Consider the following 24,765-nt stretch of genomic DNA (forward strand, 5'->3'; position numbering starts at 1 on the left):
TGGGTTTCATGTACAACCCTCTCGGGAAAGGGTTCTTCTACCTGGAACCAAAAGTGTTCTACCTGGAACCAAAAAGGGTTCTTCAAAAGGTTATCCTATGGGGACAGCCGAAGAACCATTTTAGGTTCTAGATAGCACCTTTTTTGCTAAGAGTGTAGTAGTGTGATTAGTCATTTGTCGTTAGCTCCTCTATTTGGATGAATAGGTTCCTGGGCATTTGTGGTTTTTGTCCTGTACTTAATCACTCAATGTCTACATACTACACACAGGGACAGTAGCTACTTAGTCATGCTGTATTGAACATTTATGACATAACCAGGCTAGGCAGGTAACGTTGAGTGTCTGATTGCAGATATCGAGTATGCGAAGAGCTACGCCAAAATGGCCGAATCAGCGAAGACACTCGCAAGTCAACAGGTGATTATGATGAAATATGTTTTCTGCTTATATCAGTTGCATTTGTTATAATATCCACACTGTTCACCGGTTAATTTGTATCTCAAAAGATAACAGCTGTCATGACAATGAGTCATTTTAAACCATCTACACTACTTATTTTGAATTGTGATTAGTCACTTTTGTTGTCTTCCCATCAAAGGAGTTCATGCCATTCCGGGACATTTACATGTCAGCATTCAAGAACGATATTGAGTACAGCCAGCTCCTACTGCACACAGCAGCTACCCTTCAAACCAACAAATTCATGCAGGTATGTACATCTAAGTGACTTTTCAGTATGTCCTGCTCTGATCTGCATAATCCATACTCACAGGCATTTGATGGATAAGTTAGCATTGACTCACTGAAGTGTGTGTGTGTGTGTGTGTGTGTGTGTGTGTGTGTGTGTGTGTGTGTGTGTGTGTGTGTGTGTGTGTGTGTGTGTGTGTGTGTGTGTGTGTGTGTGTGTGTGTGTGTGTGTGTGTGTGTGTGTGTGTGTGTGTGTGTGTGTGTGTGTGGGGGGGGTTGTTCTCTAGCCTCTCCTCGCGCGGAAGAACGAGCTGGACAAACTGAGGAAGGAGGTCAAGGAGCAGTGGCAGAGAGAACAGAAGAAAATGGTGGGTGGAACTTCAGAACTTTAAAAGGTCACATTAAAAGGAAACTTAAAGCAAACAGAGCCACAGTCATCAAAGGATATGTAAACCCCTCGCTGTGTGTGTGTGTGTGTGTGTGTGTGTGTGTGTGTGTGTGTGTGTGTGTGTGTGTGTGTGTGTGTGTGTGTGTGTGTGTGTGTGTGTGTGTGTGTGTGTGTGTGTGTGTGTGTGTGTGTGTGTGTGTGTGTGTGTGTGTGTGTGTGAGCCAGGCTCTTTACATTATTCAGGCGGTTAATAGCTGCAGAGTGTTGAAGGTAATCTCTTGAAGTCCAATTGCACCACCAGTGTGACTAGATGAGGGCAGACCCTGAACAAACTGGGTTGGTTAGTGTGTATCTCTAGTGTGTATCTTTAAGGACTGGGTTGGTTAGTGTGTATCTCTAAGGACTGGGTTGGTTAGTGTGTATCTCTAAGGATTGGGTTGGTTAGTATGTATCTCTAATGACTGGGTTGGTTAATGTGTATCTCTAAGGACTGGGTTGGTTAGTGTGTATCTCTAAGGACTGTGTTGGTTAGTGTGTATCTCTAAGGATTGGGTTGGTTAGTATGTATCTCTAAGGATTGTGTTTGTTAGTATGTATCTTTAAGGACTGGGTTGGTTAGTATGTATCTCTAAGGACTGTGTTGGTTAGTGTGTATCTCTAAGGATTGGGTTGGTTAGTATGTATCTCTAAGGACTGTGTTTGTTAGTATGTATCTTTAAGGACTGGGTTGGTTAGTATGTATCTCTAATGACTGGGTTGGTTAGTGTGTATCTCTAAGGACTGTGTTGGTTAGTATGTATCTCTAAGGACTGGGTTGGTTAGTATGTATCTCTAAGGACTGGGTTGGGTAGTGTGTATCTCTAAGGACTGTGTTGGTTAGTATGTATCTCTAAGGACTGGGTTGGTTAGTGTGTATCTCTAAGGACTGTGTTGGTTAGTATGTATCTCTAAGGACTGGGTTGGTTAGTGTGTATCTCTAAGGACTGTGTTGGTTAGTATGTATCTCTAAGGACTGTGTTGGTTAGTATGTATCTCTAATGACTGGGTTGGTTAGTGTGTATCTCTAAGGACTGTGTTGGTTAGTATGTATCTCTAAGGACTGGGTTGGTTAGTATGTATCTCTAAGGACTGGGTTGGTTAGTGTGTATCTCTAAGGACTGTGTTGGTTAGTATGTATCTCTAAGGACTGGGTTGGTTAGTGTGTATCTCTAAGGACTGTGTTGGTTAGTATGTATCTCTAAGGACTGGGTTGGTTAGTGTGTATCTCTAAGGACTGTGTTGGTTAGTATGTATCTCTAAGGACTGGGTTGGTTAGTGTGTTTCTCTAAGGATTGTGTTGGTTAGTATGTACTGTATCTCTAAGGACTGGGTTGGTTAGTATGTATCTCTAAGGACTGGGTTGGTTAGTATGTATCTCTAATGACTGGGTTGGTAAGTGTGTATCTCTAAGGACTGTGTTGGTTAGTATGTATCTCTAAGGACTGGGTTGGTTAGTATGTATCTCTAAGGACTGGGTTGGTTAGTGTGTATCTCTAAGGACTGTGTTGGTTAGTATGTATCTCTAAGGACTGGGTTGGTTAGTATGTATCTCTAAGGACTGGGTTGGTTAGTGTGTTTCTCTAAGGATTGTGTTGGTTAGTATGTACTGTATCTCTAAGGACTGGGTTGGTTAGTATGTATCTCTAAGGACTGGGTTGGTTAGTATGTATCTCTAAGGACTGGGTTGGTTAGTATGTATCTCTTAGGACTGGGTTGGTTAGTGTGTATCTCTAAGGACAGTAGCTTTTGCAGTGTGAGAGAAAATTGGTTGAAAAGTGAACAATGATTAGGGCTGAGTCAACAATTTAGTAGCATACATGTTTGTGTGTGTACATGTATGTGGTTTAGTTTGTTTGTTTACCTTGTGTTTCCCTTGTGTTAACGCTGTGTGTGTTTTCAGCATGAGGCGGACAGTGCCCTGAGGAAGGCCCGTGTTCTGCAGGCCCAGAGACAGGAGGAGTATGAGAAAGCCCGGGTGTCCACCAGCCGAGTAGAGGAGGAGCAGCTGGGAGCAGCCAAGCTGGAGAAGAGACGCAGGCTGGAGGAGGAGGCTCTGCAGAAGGTAAAATGTCTTGTCCCTAAGGTTTATAGCTAATCTTTGTCATCTCTGAGGCCCATAGTTCATCCATGTCCATAGCTTATCCGTGAGGCCCGTAGATCATCCCTGAAACACATAGCTCGTCCCTTAGGCCCATAGTTACCCACTGAGGTTCAAGGCTTGAGGCCTAGGGTTACTGAAATACACAATCGAGTTAACATTTACAGTTACATTTTAGTCAATTAGTAGATGCTCTTATCCAGAGTTCTGAACAACTAACCCCTTTTTTATTTAAATAATGTATTTAACTAGGCAAGTCAGTTAAGAACAAATGTTTATTTACAACGGCCAAACCCGGACGACGCTGGGACAGTTGTGCACCGCCCTATGGGACTCCCAATCATAGCCGGGTGTGATACAGCCTGGATTCGAACCAGGGTGTTTGTAGTTACACCTCTAGGACTGATATGCAGGGCCTTAGACCACTGCGCCACCCAGGAACCCATAACTGCTACATGGGAATCCACATTGACATATTGAAGATGTTACTTTTTTGATCACTGGATTGTAGTTGTGAGCAGTTCTGCTTGACATGTTACCCCCCCCTCCCCCCACACTCTCTTCCATAGGCGGATGAGGCCAGAGACCACTGCAAGGCCTGTCTGACAGATGTAGGGGTGAAAAGAGTGGACCTGGCCAACACCAAGAGTGATATCCTCACCCAATTACGAAAGCTGGTCTTCCAGTGTGACCTCACTCTGAAAGCGGTATGTTGACAAATACATCTTACAGGATCCAAATGTTTGAGTAAAATCAAATATTCCCCAAAATATAGTAGATAGTAATATAGTATGTCCAGTGACTACTAAAGGCCATTTTTGGACATTCTGTCTGGTGTAGATAATGTCATAAAAGAAGATACTGTAGATCTGGTGTAGGTGTAGATACTGTCATGTGTAGATACTGTCATTCTAATTTTATGGGTGCTGTATCTCATGGGCTTTCTCTGTGTGTACGTCTCCCCAGGTGACAGTGAATTGGTTCCAGCTCCAGCAGGCCCAGGTTGTGTCTCTACCCGTCAACCACCAGTCTCTGTGTGAGAGCGCCAAGCTGTACGAGCCGGGTCAGCGATACGTTGGCTTCGTCAGGAGTCTTCCTGCCCAGTCAGACAGACCCAGGGTGGAGTCCTACTCCTTCGACGCCACCGTCTCACACTGTAACAACGCAGGGTGAGGGGAACACTGGATGGATGCTGTGATTTTGATTATCCTACTACTTTGGCTTAAACTCACTCTTTGATCCTTAAACATAAATAGAGTGTGTGTGTGTGTGTGTGTGTGTGTGTGTGTGTGTGTGTGTGTGTGTGTGTGTGTGTGTGTGTGTGTGTGTGTGTGTGTGTGTGTGTGTGTGTGTGTGTGTGTGTGTGTGCCTAAAAACTTGTGATGCATCATCATAAATAGGATTGAGATCTCCATGAGTGCCATCATATGAACAAATGAGTGAGTTGCTCTCTGTGGGAGCAGGAAGATTGTGTTTTGAGAGAAAAAGCCTTATGGAGAATAGTATTATATTTTGTGATTTGCTCAGAGAACGAGTGACTGGGAGAGCGGGAGAGAGAGAGGGAGAGCTAGAGAGAGAGAAAGAGCGAGAGAGAGTTTTTTAGAGAGATTGTGTTAGAGAGGGGAACACAATTGAGTTTGGTCTGCAGGACTTCCTGAGGTAGTGACTGGTCATGTGAAAGAGAAAGAGAGAGAGAGGTGAAGAAAGAGGTAGGGAGAAGGGGAAAACTCTGTTTTCATAATACTATTTCAGGCCATGCCTTCGGACTGAAACACCAATCTAAGTTGTTCAATTCTTTTGCTGATCTGTGTACAGATATAAGATAGGCCCCAGTTTGCCGACTGGACCATTCTTAAGTTCATACAAAAAAATATCATTTTTAGCCCTTCCGTTCATGAGTGGTCGTCATAGACTCTGCTTGTGTAAGGATGTACGTAGTGAAACAGTGTGGACGTAGATACTTTGTTCTTGGTTTGTTTACTTCTCTGAGCAAAAGCAGTGGGGCGACACGGAGGGGAAGCAGGGGTTCATTATAGACCTATATCCTATAGACTGCCTATATGCACGTCCTTGTAGGAGGGCCCGTTGATTGGTATTAGATCCATTGATTATTAGTATTCCGTTATCAATTTCCACATATGTGAATGTTGATTGGGCTGTTCATTTCAGGTTTCTGTTGATGTTAATGGGAATAATTAATTTCCTTTCTCAGCTATTCAGCTTGGTGATTATGTATGTAAAGGCTATGGATCCGTCCATGTGAGTTCATGTTGATTGATTACAGTACTGTCACAAGACACTGGATAATCTCTATGTTGCCTATAACGTGAGATGGAATGCTCATCTAAACTCTTCCCAGGTTGCCCCTCGCCAAGCGGTCGTTGAGCAGCACCCACTGCAGTACTCACAGTTCCCACGGTAACCTGTCTCAGATGTCCATCACCTCTGGGGACTTCCTGGGGACCGACGAGGTGGAGAGCCCGGTCAACACACGGCCTGCCAAGATCTCTGAGAGACGGTCCAACAGCAGCACCGACATCCAAGGTAGTCTAGTGGTAGCCTAGTCATTTACATGCGGGTTTCTGATGAGGCCTGATCCTATAATACAGGTTAATAAACAACAAAAGAAAGGGATGATAACACTCACTTTTCTTTTAAAGCCTACACGAGATAGAGATCAAATCCAAATCAAATCAGATTGTATTTGTCGCATGCTTCGTAAACGACAGGTGTAAACTTACAGTGAAATGCTCACTTACGGGATCTTCCCAACAATGCAGAGAGAAAGAAAATAGAGAAATAATAAAATAGTAATAACACGTAATAATAAATACACAATGAGTAACGGTAACTTGGCTATATACACAGAGTACCAGTATCGTGTCAATTTACAGCGGTACGAGGTAAATTAGGTAGATATGTACACATAACTTAGGTGAGCAAGAGATAGAGAGAGTGTGTGTGTGTTGTGCTTCTGTTGGAGTGAGTGAGTCTGGAAGCATCGAGGTTGATCCAGTCCTCATCTGACTGTCTGTCATTCAGGGACACACACACCTTCACACACACTCTCACACACTCATTCACACGCACTCAGATCAGGTCATGACACTGATAGACTCATCTCACACTTCACTGCAGGCCAATTTAAGACTTAACCCCAAATATCTTTTTACTAGGCAAAATGTCGTTGTCATAATCTGTGGTAGATGTTGAATAACTTTTACAGTTTGGTAATCTCTGTCTTCTTCATGTCCAGGTCCTCATAGGCATTGAGAAAAGAATACATGTTTTGAATGTAAAAGAAATGCTTACATAATCAACCCATTCATGATAAATCATTTTTGTTTGTATTCGTTTGATGTGTACAGAGGTCTATGGGAGGATGATCTCCTTTTGTGATTATCAAGTGTTTCCATGTAAACCGCTTGATACTGAATTAATGTGCTCTCTATCCCACACATAACCCACTCATTTTGCCTTTATCAATGAGGATGCAATTAGCCAGTCTAGTCCATGTTTCCTTGACTGAATTTGAATGAGCTGAATTTCTGAATAGCTACATTCATGCATTCATTTTGTTTCAAATGTTTCAATAACTAAATGTAAAAGATTTTCAGTTATGAATGATTGGATAAATGCAAATGTATTGGAAGAGTACAGTAACAGATGCAGAATGAGTATTTCCTATTGTGTGTTCCAGCTCTGAGGATCCAGGGCCCGTTCCGACCCTGGGGAACGGGTAGTCAGGGCGGGGGGATGTGCAGTGACTCAGAGAGCGCCGGAGGCAGCAGCGAGTCCAGATCCATGGACTCCCCCACCGCCAGCCCAGGTAAGGCCCCATCTCTCCACCCATCTCCTCCCTATATACCCTTCCTAGCCCAGGGCCATATCTCCACACAACCTTCTATCCATTGGCTTGGCAGCCACCTTCCAAACACCTGGCACCAACCAGCACCGCCCCGTCTGCCTTAGCTTTCATCACCTGTTGAAAGGAATTGATTGATGGTTGTTATGCCATAGCAGCCTCCCTCCTAGACGTGACAGAGACAGACGAAAAATAAAATAACCAGAGACAGAGACAGACAGTGGGAGCACGCCTGAGTCCTGAAGGTGTCTCTATAATACCCTGGAGAGGGACGTGATCTGTAAATAACAGTGACATTTTCTGGAGTTTTGGGTTATTCTGGTGTTGTTTTGTGTTGACTGTCTAATCGTGTTATGATGTGTTTCCTTCAAATTAATTATAGTTTTACAATGATGTTATAATCATACAAAACAAGCATTCCAGAGTGAGATGTTTTATTTAACTAGTTATAGTTAATTTAACTGGATTAAGCAATCTGACTCGTTAGCACCTTTGGACTCATACAAATCTAGAATGATTGGAATGAGAGTTTGCTATCTAGTCAGTCCTATATTTCCAAAGTCCCCCAATGTCTGGAGAAATGTGGGGAATGTGGCCTATCACTTGTCTGATGTTGGCCTCTAGTCCAGGCCATTATCAGAACAGTAAGGGATCAACCAGAAGGGTTGTTAATTGAATGTAGCTGTGAATCACCCAGAATGACTTGTGGGTGGTCGCCTGTTGGTCACCTGACCTCTTGCCATTGGAGGGTCCTGTGTTATAATAGCTGGACAGTCTTTGACAGTCGCTCAGTTCATACCAAGCCAGGCTTGAAGCGATTGCTAGAAAGGAGCAGACACTCTGAGATAACCTCCTAAAACCAAGGATCTACTAATAACTATAATATATAATAATATTATATAATAATATATGTGCCATTTAGCAGACACTTTCATCCAAAACGACCTACAGTCATGCGTGCTTACTGAATACAAATGATATTACTACTAGACTAGGCCTCGGTTAGACGGTGGACAGTAGTATTGAGTAGCTAGACAGTTGTATTGAGAAGTTACTATGAGAATATTTTGTGCGTTCACTGCCTCCTGCTTAGGTGACTTCAAGAGGAGATTACCCAGAACCCCCTCCACGGGGACCATGTCGTCAGCTGATGACCTGGACGAGAGAGAGCCGCCCTCGCCGTCCGACAACGGTGAGTCAGATAGTTCATTCATTTGATATGTTTCTATATGCTTGCTTTGGCAAAGGGAAGTTCAGGGAAGGTGTGTGTGTGTGTGTGTGTGTGTGTGTGTGTGTGTGTGTGTGTGTGTGTGTGTGTGTGTGTGTGTGTGTGTGTGTGTGTGTGTGTGTGTGTGTGTGTGTGTGTGTGTGTGCGTGTGTGTGTGCGTGTGCGTGTGTGTGGTTAAACAGTTGCTTGAAATGTCATAAGAGTATGTGGTAACAGTTAGAGCATTAGTCCAGTAAATGTTGCTATTTTGAATCTCCATGGTGAACAAATCTACCGATGTGCCCTTGAGCAATGCACTCAACCCTTATTGCTCCAAGGTCGCTGTTGATAATGACAGACACTGGCCGCGACCTCAATCTCTGAGGGTGTCAGGGAGAGTTGGGATATGCAAAAAAACACATTTCCAATTGCACACATGCGTATAAGAGATCTTCTTTCTAAAACGCTATATATCCATTTTCAGAAATGTGGGTAAGTTAGCTTTTATTGTTAAAAGATCTTATGAATGAGATTGGTGTGTTTTTTCACTATCTAAACATGGCATGGGGTTGTTTAAAGACAGACGTATTTGTTTGAAATGTATCATTGATGGTTTCATTTCAGAGACAAATAATCATGTTTTTTTGCAGAATGCTAAATATCCACCTCTCTCAGAGAAATATGTAGTTCCGCTAGGTTTTACACAGTCAAATGTCACAAATAACTATATTTTTTATACATTTCTTTTTACCTTTATTTAACTAGGCAAGTCAGTTAAGAAAAAAATCTTATTTTCAATGACGGTCTAGGAACAGTGGGTTGAGTGCCTTGTTCAGGGGTAGAATGACCTATTTTTATCTTGTCAGCTCGGGATTTGATCTGGCAACCTTTCTGTGACTAGTCCAACGGTCTAACCACGAGGCTACCTGCCGCCCCAAGTAACTGATACATTTGTGTAATTAACATAAAAAACTATGAATCAATACAGTAATAGATCTGTATGTAAAACATTTACAGCGCCTTCAGAAAGTAGTCATACCCCTTGACTTATTCCACATTTTGTTGTGTTAACGCGTGAATTAAATAGATGTTTTGTTCTCACCCATCTACACACAATACCCAATAATGACAAAGTGAAAACATGTTTTCTGAAATTTGTGCAACTTTATTGAAAATAAAATACAGAAATATCACATTTATATAAGTATCCATACCCCTGAGTCAATTTATTTTAGAATCACCATTGGCAATGATTACAGCTGTGAGTGTTCCTGAGTAAGTGGTGGCATGTAGTCTGGCGGTTAACAGCTTTGGGCCATGGCCTCCCGAGTGGTGCAGCAGTCTAAGGCACTGCATCGCAATGCTAGAGGCATCACTACAGACACGGGTTCGATTCCAGCCTGTGTCGCAGCCAGCCACGCCCGGGAGACCCATGAGGCGGCGCACAATTGGCACAGTGTTGTCCTGGTTAGGGGAGGGTTTGGCTGGCCGGGATGTCCTTGTCCCATCGTGCTCTGGCGACTCCTGTGGTGGGAGGGTGCATCCACTGTTGCCAGTTGGACGGTGTTTCCTCCAACACATTGGTGCGGCTGGCTCCGTGTTAAGCAAGAAGCGGTGCAGCTTGGCAGGGTCGTGTTTTGGAGGACACATGGCTCTCGACCTTCGCCTCTCCCGAGTCCGTACGGGAGTTGCAGCGAAGGGACAAGACTGTAACTATCAATTGGATATCACGAAATTGGGAAGAAAAAGGGGTAAAAATGTTTTTTTAAATAAAACAGCATTTGGCCAGTGACCGAAAGGTTGCTTGTTTGAATACCTGAGCCGTCTAGATGAATAATCTGTCGATGTGCCCTTAAGCAAGGCACTTAACCCTAATTGCTCCTGTAAGACGCTCTGAATAAGAGTGTCTGCCAAATGTAAGTCTCTAAGAGCTTTGCACACCTAGATTATACAATTATTATTTAAAAAAATGTCAAGCTCTGTCAAGTTGGTTGTTGATCATTGCTAGACAACCATTTTAAAGTCTTGCCATATATTTTCAATCCAATTTAAGTCAAAACTGTAACTAAACCACTTAGGAACATTCAATGTCATTTTGGTAAGCAGCTCGAGTGTAGATTTGGCCTTGTGTTTTAAGTTATTGTCCTGCTAAAGGGGGAATTTGTCTTCAAGTGTCTGTTGGAAAGCAGACTGAACCAGGTTTTTCTTTAGGATTTTAACTGTGCTTAGCTCTATTCCTTTTCTTTTCATCCTAAAAAACTACCCAAGTCCTTGCCGATGACAAGCATACCTATAACATAATGCAGCCACCCCTGGGTTCAAAATATGGAGAGTGGTACTCAGTGATATGTTGTATTGGATTTTCCTCAAACATAACACTTTGTGTTCAAGACATAAAGTAGTTTGCCACATTTTTAGCATTTTTTATTTAGTGCCTTATTGCAAACAGGATACATGTTTTGTAATATTTTTATTCTGTACAGGCTTCCTTCCTTCTTTTCATTTTGTCATTTTGGTTAATATTGTAGAGTAACTACAATGTTGTTGATCCATCCTTAGTTTTCTCCTATCACAGCCATTAAACTGTTTCAAAGTCACCATTGGCCTCATGAAATCCCTGAGCGGTTTCCTTCTTATCTGGCAACTGAGTTAGGAAGGACTCCTTACCTTTGTAGTGGGTGTATATGTAGACGGTGTATATTTGGTGTATTGATACACCACTCGAACTGTTATTAATAGCTTCACTGCGCTCAAAGGGATATTCAATGTCTGCTTTTTTTAAATTTATACCCATCTACCAATAGGTGCCCTTCTTTGTGAGGCATTGGAAAACCTCCCTGGTCTTTGTGGTTGAATCTGTGTTTGAAATTTACTGCTCGACTGAGGGACCTTACAGATAATTGTATGTGTGGTGTACAGAGATGAGGTAGTCATTCAAAAATCATGTTAAACACTATTATTGCACACAGAGTGAGTCCATGTAACTTATTATGTGACCTGTTAAGAAATGTTTTACTCCTGAACTTATTTAGGCTTGCCATAACAAAAGGGTTGAATAGTTATTGACTCAAGACATTTCAGCTTTTCATTTTTTATTAATTTGTTAACATTCCTAAAAACATAATTCCACTTTGACATTATGTGGTATTGTGTGTAGGCCAGTGACACAAAATCTCAATTTAATCAATAAAATGTGGAAAAGTCAAGGGGTGTGAATGCTTTCTAAAGGCACTGTACATTTGACATTTTAGTAATTTAGCAGATGCTCTTATCCAGAGCGACTTACAGTTAGTGTATTCATCTTAAGATAGGTGTTACAACCACATATCACAGTCAAACATACAGTATACAAACTTCCATTCCAGCTAAACAATGGAGTTTTGCATAAGCATCCAACAAAATTATGATTATAATTAATATTACACTCACTGAGCAAAACAACATTTGGACCAACAACAGAACAGACCAATAATACTGAGAGTGATGCTTTTAATGGAGATGATACTGACTCTCTCCCGCTCTCTCTCGCTTTCTTTCCCTCCTCTCCGTCTCTTCTCTCCCTCAGGCCTGAGTGAGATGCTGATAGAGACAGCCAGTTCCCCAGGTCCGTTCCGTAACACCCAGATGTCCAAGGCAGCCCAGACACACAAGCTGAGGAAGCTGAGGGCCCTGTCCAAGTGCAGAGAGTGTGATAGTCTGGTGGTCTTCCATGGGGCTGAGTGTGAGGAGGTGAGTGCAGTGGTTCTCAATCTGGGGTGCTCTACCCCTGGAAGTACCTGGCCACAGGGGGGAATTGGAAAGACTCTTAAGACCATAGGCCTAATGATCAGTGGAACATGAGGGGGTACTTCAGGTAGAGCAAAATGTGATTTGGGGTACAGTAAGTAACCAAATAAGACATACTGGCGCCGAAGAACATGGCTGACATTTTACATTCTCCCAACCAATTGTGCTATTTTGTCATTTTTTTTAGTTTTGTGTAACTTATTTTTTTTTACATATTTTGTACATAATGTTGCTGTTACCATCTCTTATGACCGAAAATAACTTCTGGACATCAGAAAAGCGATTACTCACCATGGACTGGAAGAAACTTTTTCCTTTAACGAGTCCGACAAGAAGGATATCCTGCTTTCACTGGAACAGGCCCAGATCCACGCCTTTTGCGTGAAGAAAAGACGCCGGAAAAGGGGACGCAGATCGGGGATCCTTCTGAGAATCCGGAGGCGAGCGAGTAAACTCCCAATGCCTTCCATTCTTCTTGCTGATGACCTACGATTAAGATTATCCTACCAATGGGACATTCAAAACTGTAACATCTTATGTTTCACCAAGACGTGGCTGAACGAAAGATACGGACAATATAGAGCTGGCAGGATTTTTCATGCACCGGCAGAACAGAGACGCTACCTCTGGTAAGACGAGGGGTGGGGGTGTGTGTCTTTTTGTCAATAACAGCTGGTGCGCGATGTCTAATAAGAAGTCTTAAGGTATTGCTCGCCTGAGGTAGAGTACATTATGATAAGCTGCAGACCTTATTATCTACCAAGAGAGTTCTCATCTGTATTATTTGTAGCTGTCTATTTACCACCACAAAACTAAGCTGGCACTAAGACTGCTCTCAACCAACTCTATAAGGCCATAAGCAAAGAAGAAAATGCTCACCCAGAAGCGGCGCATCTAGTGGCCGGTTACTTTACTGCAGGCAAACTTAAATCAGTTTTACCAAATTTTTACCAGCATGTCATATGTGCAACCAGGGGGGAAAAATCCTAGACCTTATTTACTCCACACACAGAGATGCATACAAAGCTCTCCCCGCCCTCCATTTGGCAAATCTGACCATAATTCTATCCTCCTGATTCCTGCTTACAAGCAAAAACTAAAGAAGGAAGTACCAGTGATTCGCTCAAGTGGTCAGATGACGCGGATGTTACACTACAGGACTGTTTTGCTAGCACAGACTGGAATATGTGCCAGGATACATCCAATTGCATTGAGGAATACACCACCTCAGTCATCGGCATCATCAATAAGTGCATCGATGACGTCGTCCCCTCAGTGACTGTACGTACATATCCCAACCAGAAGCCATGGATTACAGGCAACATTCGCATCGAGCTAAAGGCTAGAGCTGCCGCTTTCAAGGAGTGGGAGACTAATCCGGACGCTTTTAAGAAATCCCGCTATGCCCTTAGACGAACCATCAAACAAGCAAAGCGTCAACGCAGGATTAAAATTGAATCCTACTACACCAGCTCTGACGCTCGTCGGATGTGACAGGGCTTGAAAACTATTACGGACCACAAAGGGAAACCCAGACGCGAGCTGCCCAGTGACGTGAGCCTACCAAACGAGCTAAATGCCTTTTATGCTCGCTTCGAGGCAAGCAACACTGAAGCATGCACGAGAGCACCAGCTGTTCTGGATGACTGTGTGATAACGCTCTCGGTAGCCGATGTGAACAAAATCTTTAAACAGGTAAACATTCACCAAGCCGCAGACAGATTACCAGGACGTGTACTCAAAACTTTGGCGGACCAACTGTCAAGTGTCTTCACTGACATTTTAAACCTCTCCCTGACCGAGTCTGTAATACCTACATGTTTCAAGCAGACCACCATAGTCCCTGTGCCTAAGGAAGTGAAGGTAACCTGCCTAAATGATTGCCGCCCTGTGGCACTCATCTCTCATGTTGGTAGCCATGAAGTGCTTTGAAAGGCTTGTCATGGCTCACCTCAACAGCATCCTCCCGGACACCCTAGACCCACTCCACTCCTCAGGTGGTAAGAGTAGGCAACAACACATCTGCCACACTGATCCTTAACACTTGGGCCCCTCATGGGTGTGTACTTAGTCCCCTCCTGTATTCCCTGTTCACCCACAACTGCGTGGCCAAACACAGTGGTTGGCCTGATCACTGACAACGATGAGACGGCCTATAGGGAGGAGGTCAGGGAACTGGCAGTGTGGTGCCAGAACAAAAACCTCTCCCTCAATGTAAGCAAGACAAAGGAGCTGATCGTGGACTACAGGAGAATGCGGGCCGAACAGGCCTCTATTAACATCAACGGGGCTGTAGTGGAGCGGGTCGAGAGTTTCAAATTCCTTGATGTCCACATCACCAATGAACTATCATGGTCCAAACATACCAAGACAGTGGTGAAGAGGGCACGACAAAACCTTTTCCCCCCCAGATCCTCAAAAGATTCTACAGCTGCACCATTGAGAGCATCCTGGCCAGTTGCATCACCGCTTGGTATGGCAACTGCTTGTCATCTGACAATAAGGAGCTACAGAGGATAGTGTGAGCAGCCCGGTACATCACTGGGGCCAAGCTTCCTGCCATCCAGGACCTATATAATAGGCGGTGTCAGAGGAAAGCCCATAAAATTGTCAAAGACTCCAGTCACCCAAGTTCTAGACTGTTTTCTCTGCTACTGCATGGCAAGCGGTACCGGAGCGCCTAGTCTAGGACCAAAAGGTTCCTACCAGCTTCTACCCCCAAGCCAATAAACTGCTGAACAATTCATAAAAATCACCACCAGACAATTTACACTGACTGACCCCCCCGCAATGCTACTCACTGTTTTAATAACAATCGTTTGTAACGGCATTCTAAGTCATCTTCCTCCTCAGACGAGGAGAGGCGAGAAGGATCTGAGGACCAATGTGCAGCGTGGTAATTTTCCATTATATAATTAACACAAAACAAGAAACTATACAAAATGACAAAACAAACTAACCGTCACAGCCCTAGCTGGTGCAGACAAAACACAAAGACAGGAAACATGGTGCGTGGTGTAGGCACTGGTGGTACTGGACAGACCGGACCGTGAAGACGCACTGGAGGTCTTGAGAGCAGGGCTGGCACCATCCGCCCTGCCTGGATCTTCACCCTAGCCCGGCAGATGTGGGGAGCTGAGATGTTGCGCACCGGGCTAAGCACACGCACCGGGGACACCGTGCGCTCCACCGCATAACACGGTGCCTGCCCGGGACGACGCCCTCTCTCTCCACTGGAAGCACGGCTGGGAGAGCTGTAGCGGCGAGCTGGCAGAGGACGTGCAGGGCTAGGAAGGCGCACAGGAGGCCTGGTGCGTGAGGCTGGCACAGTCTTAACCAGACGGCTAGCACGCACCTCAGGACGAGTATGGAGAGCTGTTCCCGGTGACATCAACTCCTCAAGTCTCCTACTTGACCCAGTTACACTCCCTTTTAGCCCCCCCCCCTCCCCCAATAAATTTTTGGGTGAGCCTCTCGGGCTTCCAGCCGCTCTGCCTTGCTAGCGCCTCATAATGCCGCCTCTCCGCTTTCGCTGCCTCCAGCTCCGCTTTGGGGCGGCGACACTCCTCTGGCTCTGCCTAGGGTCCTTCTCCGTCTAGGATTTCCTCCCATGTCCATTCCTCCTTGTACCGCTGCTGCTGTCGCTGCTGCCCGTTTCCACGCTGCTTGGTCCGGGTTTGGTGGGTGATTCTGTAACGTTCGTCATATTCCTCCTCCTCGGATGAGGAGGAGCATGGATCGGACCAACACGCAGCGAGGTATGCAGACATAAAGAATTTATTTAACAAGACGAACACTGACACGAAATACACTTGAATAGAATACAAAACAACAAAAACGACGTAGACAGACCTGAACTTGAGAACTTACATAGACACGAAGAACGCACGAACAGGAAAGACTAGCCAAACGAACGAACAAACGAAACAGTCCCGTGTGGTAGACACAGACACAGGAACAATCACCCACAAACAAACAGTGTGAACACCCTACCTTAATATGGTTCTCAATCAGAGGAAACGTCAAACACCTGCCCCTAATAGAGAACCATTTCAGGCAACACATTGAACCCAACATAGAAACATATAACATAGAATGCCCACCCCAACTCACGCCCTGACCAACTAAACACATACAAAAACCACAGAAAACAGGTCAGGAACGTGACATTGGTAATCGGCATTTTGGACACCGATTGCATTGCACTCCACGAGGAGACTGCGTGGCAGGCTGACTACCTGTTATGCAACAAGGAGCAAGGTAAGGTGCTAGCTAGCATTAAACTTATCTTATAAAAAACAATCAATCTTAACATAATCCCTAGTTAACTACACATGGTTGATTCTATTACTAGTTTATCTAGCTTGCATATAATCGATGCAGTGCCTGTTCATTTATCATTGAATCACAGCCTACTTCGCCAAACGGGTGATTTAACAAGCGCATTCACGAAAAAAGCACTGTCGTTGCACCAATGCGTACCTAACCATAAACATCAACACCTTTCTTAAAATCAATACACAAGTATATATTTTTAAACCTGCATATTTAGTTAATATTGCCTGCTCACATGAATTTCTTTTAACTAGGGAAATTGTGTCACTTCTCTTGCAGAGTCAGGGTAACAACAGAGTCAGGGTAACAACAGAGTCAGGGTAACAACAGAGTCAGGGTAACAACAGAGTCAGGGTAACAACAGAGTCAGGGTAACAACAGAGTCAGGGTAACAACAGAGTCAGGGTAACAACAGAGTCAGGGTAACAACAGAGTCAGGGTAACGTTATATGCAGCAGTTTGGAACTCCTGGCTCATTGCGAACTGTGTGAAGACCATTTCTTCCTAACAAAGATAGCCAACTTCGCCAAACGGGGGATGATTTAACAAAAGCGCATTTGCCAAAAAAGCACAATCGTTGCATGAATATAAACATCAATGCATTTCTTATATTTTTTAAAACCTGCATATTTAGTTAAAAGAAATTCATGTTAGCAGGCAATATTAACTAGGGAAATTGTGTCACTTCTCTTGCGTTCATTGCACGCAGAGTCAGGGTATATGCAACAGTTTGGGCCGCCTGGCTCGTTGCGAACTAATTTGCCAGAATTTGACATAATTATGACATAACATTGAAGGTTGTGCAACGTAACAGCAATATTTAGACTTATGGATGCCACCCATTAGATAAAATACGGAACGGTTCCGTATTTCACTAAAAGAATAAACGTTTTGTTTTCGAAATGATAGTTTCCGGATTTGACCATATTAATGACCTAAGGCTCGTATTTCTGTGTGTTATTATATTATAATTTAAGTCTGTAATTTGATAGAGCAGTCTGACTGAGCGGTGGTAGGCAGCTGCATTTGCCAGCAGCTCTTCGCTGTGCTTCAAGCATTGCGCTGTTTATGACTTCAAGCCTATCAACTCCCGAGATTAGGCTGGCAATAGTAAAGTACCTATGAGAACATCCAATAGTCAAAGGTATTTGAAATACAAATGGTATAGAGAGAAATAGTCCTATAATAACTACAACCTAAAATGTCTTACCTGGGAATATTGAAGACTCATGTTAAAAGGAACCACCAGCTTTCATATGTTCTCATGATCTGAGCAAGGAACTTAAACGTTAGCTTTTTTACATGGCACATATTGCACTTTTACTTTCTTCTCCAAAACTTTGTTGTTGCATTATTTAAACTGAATTGAACATGTTTCATTATTTGTTTGAGACTAAATTGATTTTATTGATGTATTATATTAAGTTAAAATAAACGTGTTCATTGTTCATTCAGTATTGTTGTAATTGTCATTATTACAAATATATATATATATATATATATATATATATATATATATATATATATCCGCCGTTTAATCAGTATCGGGTTTTTGGTCCTTACCTATGCATAGTCACTTCGCCCCCACCTACATGTACAGATGACCTCAACTAGCCTGTATCCCTGCACACTGACTCGGTACCGGTGCCCCCTGTATATAGCCTCGTTATTCTTATTGTGTTACTTTTATTAATACTTTTTATTTTATCCTACATGGTAAATATTTTCTTCTTCTTGAACTGCACTGTTGGTTAAGGGCTTGTAAGTAAAGTCTACACTTGTTGTATTCGGCGCTTGTGGCAAATAAAGTTTGATTTGATTAGCACCAATAGGAAAAAGGTTGAGATGACAAGTAGCCACACAAGGGCTGAATGAGAGTCCACAGACCATCAGTTGTCATTTAGAGTGACCTCTCCATCATCCAGCACTAGGTATTTGGACTCATTAAAAGGGGACGTGCAGCGGAAACCAAAGACCTTTTGTTACCCTCTGGGAGCCTGTACGATCCTCTTGTTAGAATGTTCTCTCAGCTCTGTTTATTTTAGATAGAGTTGCATTACATATTTATGGAAACATTCATATTTGAATACATTGGAACAGGACAGTGAAAGGTGGTCACTTGAGGGGAATGGTTATTTAGACGATTATGTAACACTGTGGTCCTGTGTGGCTCTGTGAAAGTGGGGTGCTAGCAACGTCAAGGTCGTGGGATCAATTCCCACAGGGATCACATACACTTACTGAAATATATGCACTCACTGCTAAGTGGTATATATATACAGTATTATTGCTAGCTGACATGGATATTCACTCTTTGACGTCTCTGCTATTTCCCAGTGCTCCCTGGCCTGCCATAAGAAGTGTCTGGAGACTCTGGCCATCCAGTGTGGTCATAAGAAACTCCAGGGTAGACTGCACCTCTTTGGTGTTGACTTCACCCAGGCAGCTAGGAACAACCCAGATGGTATTCCTTTCATCATCAGGAAGTGTACCTCGGAGATTGAGAATAGAGCGCTGGACATCAAGGTAACATTATGCTAGCTTTTTGAAGTAAGATTATGTAGCCTAGCTATAGTATAGCTAATATTCTCTATTGTTTCAGGCGTCATCCACCCCAGTTTTTTTTTTTAATTGAATATCTCCGTTTTTTGCTGCTATGTAATGATTTTTAGGATAATAAAATGGGCTGCTGTGTTATGTCTTGGTTGTCCAGGGGATCTATCGTGTGAATGGGGCCAAGTCTCGTGTGGAGAAGCTCTGTCAGGCATTTGAGAACGGCAAGGACCTGGTGGAGCTATCTGACCTTTACCCCCATGACATCAGCAACGTGCTCAAACTTTACCTGAGACAGGTGGGTTTCACACACACACACAATTCTTCAGGACAAGATATTTGCTGGTTACAGAGTACATCAGACAGACCACACACTAGCCCAATAATATTTACTTATCTTCCTGCTCTTCATTCATTGCTAGTTTATACTCCCAAATGCTTATCTCTTTGTCTCCAGTCCTGTCTGTTGTATATTTGTCTTCATATTTTTGTCATTCCAGTTTAAAATTAACTTCCTTGTTTATTTTCTCTCCCTGCAGCTTCCAGAGCCTCTCATCCTGTTCCGTTTCTACAACGACTTCATCGGCCTGGCCAAGGAGAGCCAGAACATCATCGTGGACGAGGTGGAGGCATCCAGGGTCAGCCCCGCCTCCCTGACCCCTCCACAGGTCAGCGTGGAGCTCAACCGGGTCCTCTTCAAGATCAAAGACCTCCTGAGACAGCTGCCCCCGGCCCACTACAAGACCTTGCAATTCCTCATCCAACACCTGCACAGGTACCGAATCTATTCAGAGAATTTAAATGAGTTAACAAGCGCTCACAACTGACTTTCACCTAAATCATTTACTGATTTCAATGGGACACTTTGAGTTAAGTCAGCAGATCTCAAGGCAGAATACAACCCTATAAATACATACACAACTTAAAACCCACAAAGTAACAACAAAAAACTGCAACAGCAGTAACAATGAACCAGTCCACCTTCATATTTCATCCTTCCTCACCTCTGTAGGGTGACCGAGCAGGCGGAGGAGAACAAGATGACAGCCAGTAACCTAGGTATCATCTTCGGCCCCACGCTCATCAAACCAAGACAGACGGACGCCGAGGTGTCCCTGTCCTCCCTGGTGGACTACCCCTACCAGGCACTCATCGTGGAGCTCCTCATCAGACACTATCAGATGATCTTTGATGCCCCCCTCAGCCCTCTGCCACGGCCCCAGGGCCCACCAGGCCCCTCTGGGGAGGGCTCTCCTCTGAAGGGTCCGGACGCTAACCCTTGCCTCACCCCTCAGGAGAAGGAGCAGCTTCTCAGCAGACACTCCAAGTCTCTAGTTGACATTAAGGAGGTGAGTGACTTGTCTGTTCCCATATTAAAATAGAAGTCAATAGAAATATGATTAACCTCAGCACTGACTACAATACATAACATGGCCAAAAGTATGTGGAAAATCTGCTCGTCGAAAATCTCATTCCAAATTCATGGGCATTAATACGGAGTTGTTCCCCACTTTGCTGCTATAACAGCCTACACTCTTCTGGGAAGGCTTTCCACTAGATGTTGGAACATTGCTGTGGGGACTTGCTTCCATTCAGCCACAAGAGCATTAGTGGGGTCGGGCACTGATTTTGGGTGATTAGACCTGGCTTGCAGTCGGCGTTCCAATTCATTCCAAAGGTGGGGTTGAGGGCTCTGCAGGGCCCTGCAGGCCAGTCAAGTTCTTTCACAACGATCTCGACAAACAATTTCTGTATGGACCTCGCTTTGTGCACGGGGACATTGTCATGCTGAAACAGGTCCTTCCCCAAACTGTTGCCACAAAGTTGGACGCAGAGAATCGTCTAGAATGTCAATATATGCTGTAGCATAAAGATTTTTCTTCTGGGCCTTACCTGAACCATGAAAAACAGCCCCAGACCATTATTCCCCTTCCACCCAAATTTACAGTTGGCACTATGCATTCGGGCAGGTATCGTTCTCCTAGCATCCACCAAACCCAGATTCGTTCATCGGACTGCCGGATGGTGAAGCGGGATTCATCACTCCAGAGAACGCATTGCCACTGCTCCAGAGTCCAATGGTGGCGAGCTTTACACCACTCCAGCCGATGCTTTGCATTGCACATGGTGATCTTAGGCTTGTGTGCGGCTGCTCGGCCATGGAAACCCCTTTCATGAAGCTCCAGACAAACAGTTAGTGTGCTGACGTTGCTTCAGGAGGCAGTTTGGAACTAGTGAGTGTTGCAACCGAGGACAGACGATGTACGCACTTCAGCATTCGGCGGTCCCGTTCTGTGAGCTTGTGTGGCCTACAACTTTGCGGCTGAACCATTGTTGCTCCTTGATGTTTCCACTTCACAATAATATCACTTACAATTGACCGGGGCAGCTCTAGCAGGGCAGACATTTGACGAACTGACTTCTTGGAAAGGTGGCATCCTATGACGGTGCCACATTGAAAGTCACTGAGCTCTTCAGTACCGGCCATTCTACTGCCAATGTTTGTCTGTGGAGATTGCATGACCGCGTGCTCGATTTTATATACCTGTCAGCAACTGGTATAGCTGAAATCGCCAAATCCACTAATTTGAAGGGTTGTCTACATACTTTTGTCCATTCTACTGCCAATGTTTGTCTGTGGAGATTGCATGACTGTGTGCTCGATTTTATACACCTGTCAGCGACTGGTATAGCTGACATAGCCGAATCCACTAATTTGAAGGGTTGTCTACATACTTTTGTCCATGTAGTGTACCTCACCATCCATATGTTACAGATCTAGCTACTACTACTGACTGAAACAGTAATGATTCTGACTGACTCTCTCTCTCTCTCTCTCTCTCTCTCTCTCTCTCTCTCTCTCTCTCTCTTGCCCCCAACCCCCCTCTCTTTCTCTCCTTTGTGTTTTTCCCTCTCTGTCCATCTGTTTCCTGTCCTCTGTCCATTGCAGCAGAGCTCTAAAGTGTATAAGCGTCATTCCTCCATAATCCCCTCCACCCATTTAATGGACGAGGTCAGAGAGGGGAAACCCAGGCCTGATGGGAGGGACTATGCACCTGGTCAGTATTACCCCACTATAGCTGGCCACACTGAGACCATAGATACACTGTGTACCATAGCCTACTTTGACGTATCACTCCCTGCTACTTTATTACTGACGTGTCTCCTCTTTACTCTGTAGGAGTGGACGAGGACTCAGAGCAACTCAACGGGCTCCTGTCTGGCAGCGTCCCTGAGGTCCAGAGAGCAGAGGGAGAGAGGGACAGGGGGGAGAGGGGTCTTACCCGGGCCCGCCACACCACTTCCCGGGTCCACCTCCGCCACCCCCGCTCCAAGCTTGTCTCCCGACCCATGAGCATGCCTGCCGAACGCCTCCTGAACCCCGCCCACGGCGTGGATGAGAGGAATGCCAGGAACACCGCTGACCTGGACAGCGAGGACGTTACCGGGAGCGCCGGGAGCATTGCGCGGGACCAGTCAATTGAGGAAGTGTCAGAGGACGAGAAGCCAAAGTCGAGGGCGAGCAGCCACTATCGGAGCACGTTCATCGACACGGGGACGTTGCGTAGGACCTGGGACAGACAGTACAAGCATTATGACATCACCCCCAGGACAGCTAAGATCATTACCAACCTCCCTACAGCAGACAAAGAGGTGGAGGAGTCGACCACAAGCCTCTCCACTTCTGTACCATCATCCTCTTCCATCTACCCCAACAGACCCTACACCATCGCAGTGAGGCCGGGCAGGACTCTGAAACGGGAGGAGAACGTGTGCGAGTACAGCTCTGTGCCCACTGCGTTCAGGCCCCCCCGGACTCTACAGCCACCGCCTGGAACCTTCTACAAACCCCCATCGGGGAGCAAGGACAAAGTGTTAGGGGACGCGCCGCAAAAGAAGCATGCCGAGGCAGCTAACAGCGCAGAGGAGGAAGAACAGGAGGACGGCGATGATGATGATGATGATGATGACGAAGATGATGAGGAAGAGGAGATGGGTCTGGAGGTCTCTGTAGACGAGCCCTCTGTGGATGAAGACAATGTGGATGAGGACACTGAGGCTCCGCAGCAGGCTGCAGGCTCCTCTCTGTCCCTGCCCCAATCCCCCAGCTCCAGCCCTGAGGACCTCAGTGACGAGGCCAAGCCCGTGTACCAGAGACTACGGGCCAGACGCTTGCAGGAGTTCGAGCACCGCGAGGCCCATTTTGTATGACCGTATTTATCGCCATTACTCACAGGTCGTCATTATAATTAATCAAGAGTCATTTTCCTTCTATGATTAGGATTGAAATGGTCAAATCTGTATAATATGTGCCATATTGTATAAGAGGAAGAAACAACTTCAAATCCTTTCATGAACTGTGAAAACAATTACCCACGGAAGTGTTATATATATTAATATATTCCTTGTTATCTTTTTTGGAGTTCCGTAGTTGGTGCTGGAAGGAACTGTTGTACTGCAGGTCCCCAAAATGAAGACAGGAGGCACTTAGTTAACTACATAACAATGGCTGTATTATAAATCACTTCACCTATTCTAGGTTTCTGTAAAAGGTCTGTATAAAGAAAGCCACATAATCAAAACGTGCTTCCAGTACCCAATCACTACAAATGTTAAAGAAATAGTTCATTTCCCAAAAGTTAAATCCATCATTGTAGATTTATATGTACAGTATTTTTAACATACGGCTCAATACAAAGTAATGCCAGGATAGCATGTTTTTCTCTCTTTTAAACTGTGCAATTACTTTTTATTAAAGAAATATCATACTGTATCTGTTGTATAAAGTTTTGGTACACTGTATTTGTATGTTTATATGCCAAAAAATATTATTTCAACAATTGTCACAGTATAGTGTGTATCGCCACTTTATCAAAACTGAATTTGACGCACTTACTTAATCCAGTCTTTCACAGTTATTTTATGCATTACACATATTTCTACTTTTTGTAATGCAGTATTTTGTATACAGTATTACTTTTGTATACAGTCATTTGAAAAGTTACAATGTTTAATGTATGCTTTATCAAACCTGAAACTGCATGTGTTGCTTGTTTAACGTGGATGAATAACTCTTATTTATCTTTGACTTGATTGACACATTATATGTGGAAAGTGTCTGTATGTAAGTCAATGGAGATATGCTTCAAAACCACACTTCAACCAAACATCAACCTGCTCCTTTTAGACCTTCACCTGGAAGGTAACAACCTAACAACTCAACTGAAAAACATTGAATAATATAATTAGAGGTCAGTCAGGTCGTTTCTGGCCTGTTGTAAGAAGTCTATCACAATATTACGATGGGCCAAAGCTGTTCTCTTTTTGAAAGTACTATTTAGTTCAGTCAGTGCTGACCAGATATTTTAATCATATCAATTATACTCGCACTTTGTACAGGTTATAAGTACCAGTAAGTGCTACATTCATGTAAATGGTATATCCGTCTATATTTTATAAATATTATCTATAAGGGTCTTTGCAGATTGTCTCCAATGTATTAAATCCCTTTCATTGTACAAACTGGTACATACGAACATACACCTTTTTGTAACTTATTAAATATAGTTGACAACTTCCAAACATGTTTCTGTAATCTTTTGTATTCCCACACCTACAGTATAGATAGTTGATAACCCAGATTTTGGAGCCTAGGTCAATTCCTAGTTGATGTGAATAAATGGAGCGTAAGAGGTAGAAACCATAACATGTAGACCCTATTTTTTTTCCCATAACCTTCAATAAAATGATCCCTCTCTTTCTCGGGTGGTTGTCAGGTCATTCAGGTCTCTGTGAAAATGGATGAG

General features: G+C 44.0%; 1 protein-coding gene across 6 annotated transcripts in view; it reads left to right on the forward strand.

Annotated features, from left to right (window-relative positions):
- Positions 1–24,719, forward strand: part of arhgap29a (Rho GTPase activating protein 29a) — a 75,784-nt gene extending 51,065 nt beyond the window's left edge. For 4 of the 6 annotated variants that reach the window (XM_055881432.1, XM_055881434.1, XM_055881435.1 and 1 more), the window contains 16 exons: positions 353–417; positions 599–709; positions 975–1,055; positions 3,015–3,176; positions 3,782–3,919; positions 4,179–4,381; positions 5,572–5,756; positions 6,913–7,041; positions 8,171–8,269; positions 11,850–12,013; positions 18,743–18,931; positions 19,119–19,256; positions 19,498–19,733; positions 19,971–20,307; positions 21,909–22,017; positions 22,140–24,719. In XM_055881432.1, coding sequence (XP_055737407.1) covers positions 353–417; positions 599–709; positions 975–1,055; positions 3,015–3,176; positions 3,782–3,919; positions 4,179–4,381; positions 5,572–5,756; positions 6,913–7,041; positions 8,171–8,269; positions 11,850–12,013; positions 18,743–18,931; positions 19,119–19,256; positions 19,498–19,733; positions 19,971–20,307; positions 21,909–22,017; positions 22,140–23,170 — 3,377 coding nt within the window. In that variant the 3' untranslated portion in view covers positions 23,171–24,719. The remainder of the gene's footprint in view (positions 1–352; positions 418–598; positions 710–974; positions 1,056–3,014; positions 3,177–3,781; positions 3,920–4,178; positions 4,382–5,571; positions 5,757–6,912; positions 7,042–8,170; positions 8,270–11,849; positions 12,014–18,742; positions 18,932–19,118; positions 19,257–19,497; positions 19,734–19,970; positions 20,308–21,908; positions 22,018–22,139) is intronic. The other 2 variants (XM_055881433.1, XM_055881437.1) reach the window with 1 other exon arrangement.
- The last annotated feature ends 46 nt before the right edge of the window (positions 24,720–24,765 follow it).

This window comes from Salvelinus fontinalis, chromosome 25, assembly GCF_029448725.1.
Source record: "Salvelinus fontinalis isolate EN_2023a chromosome 25, ASM2944872v1, whole genome shotgun sequence".
Taxonomy (NCBI): domain Eukaryota; kingdom Metazoa; phylum Chordata; class Actinopteri; order Salmoniformes; family Salmonidae; genus Salvelinus; species Salvelinus fontinalis.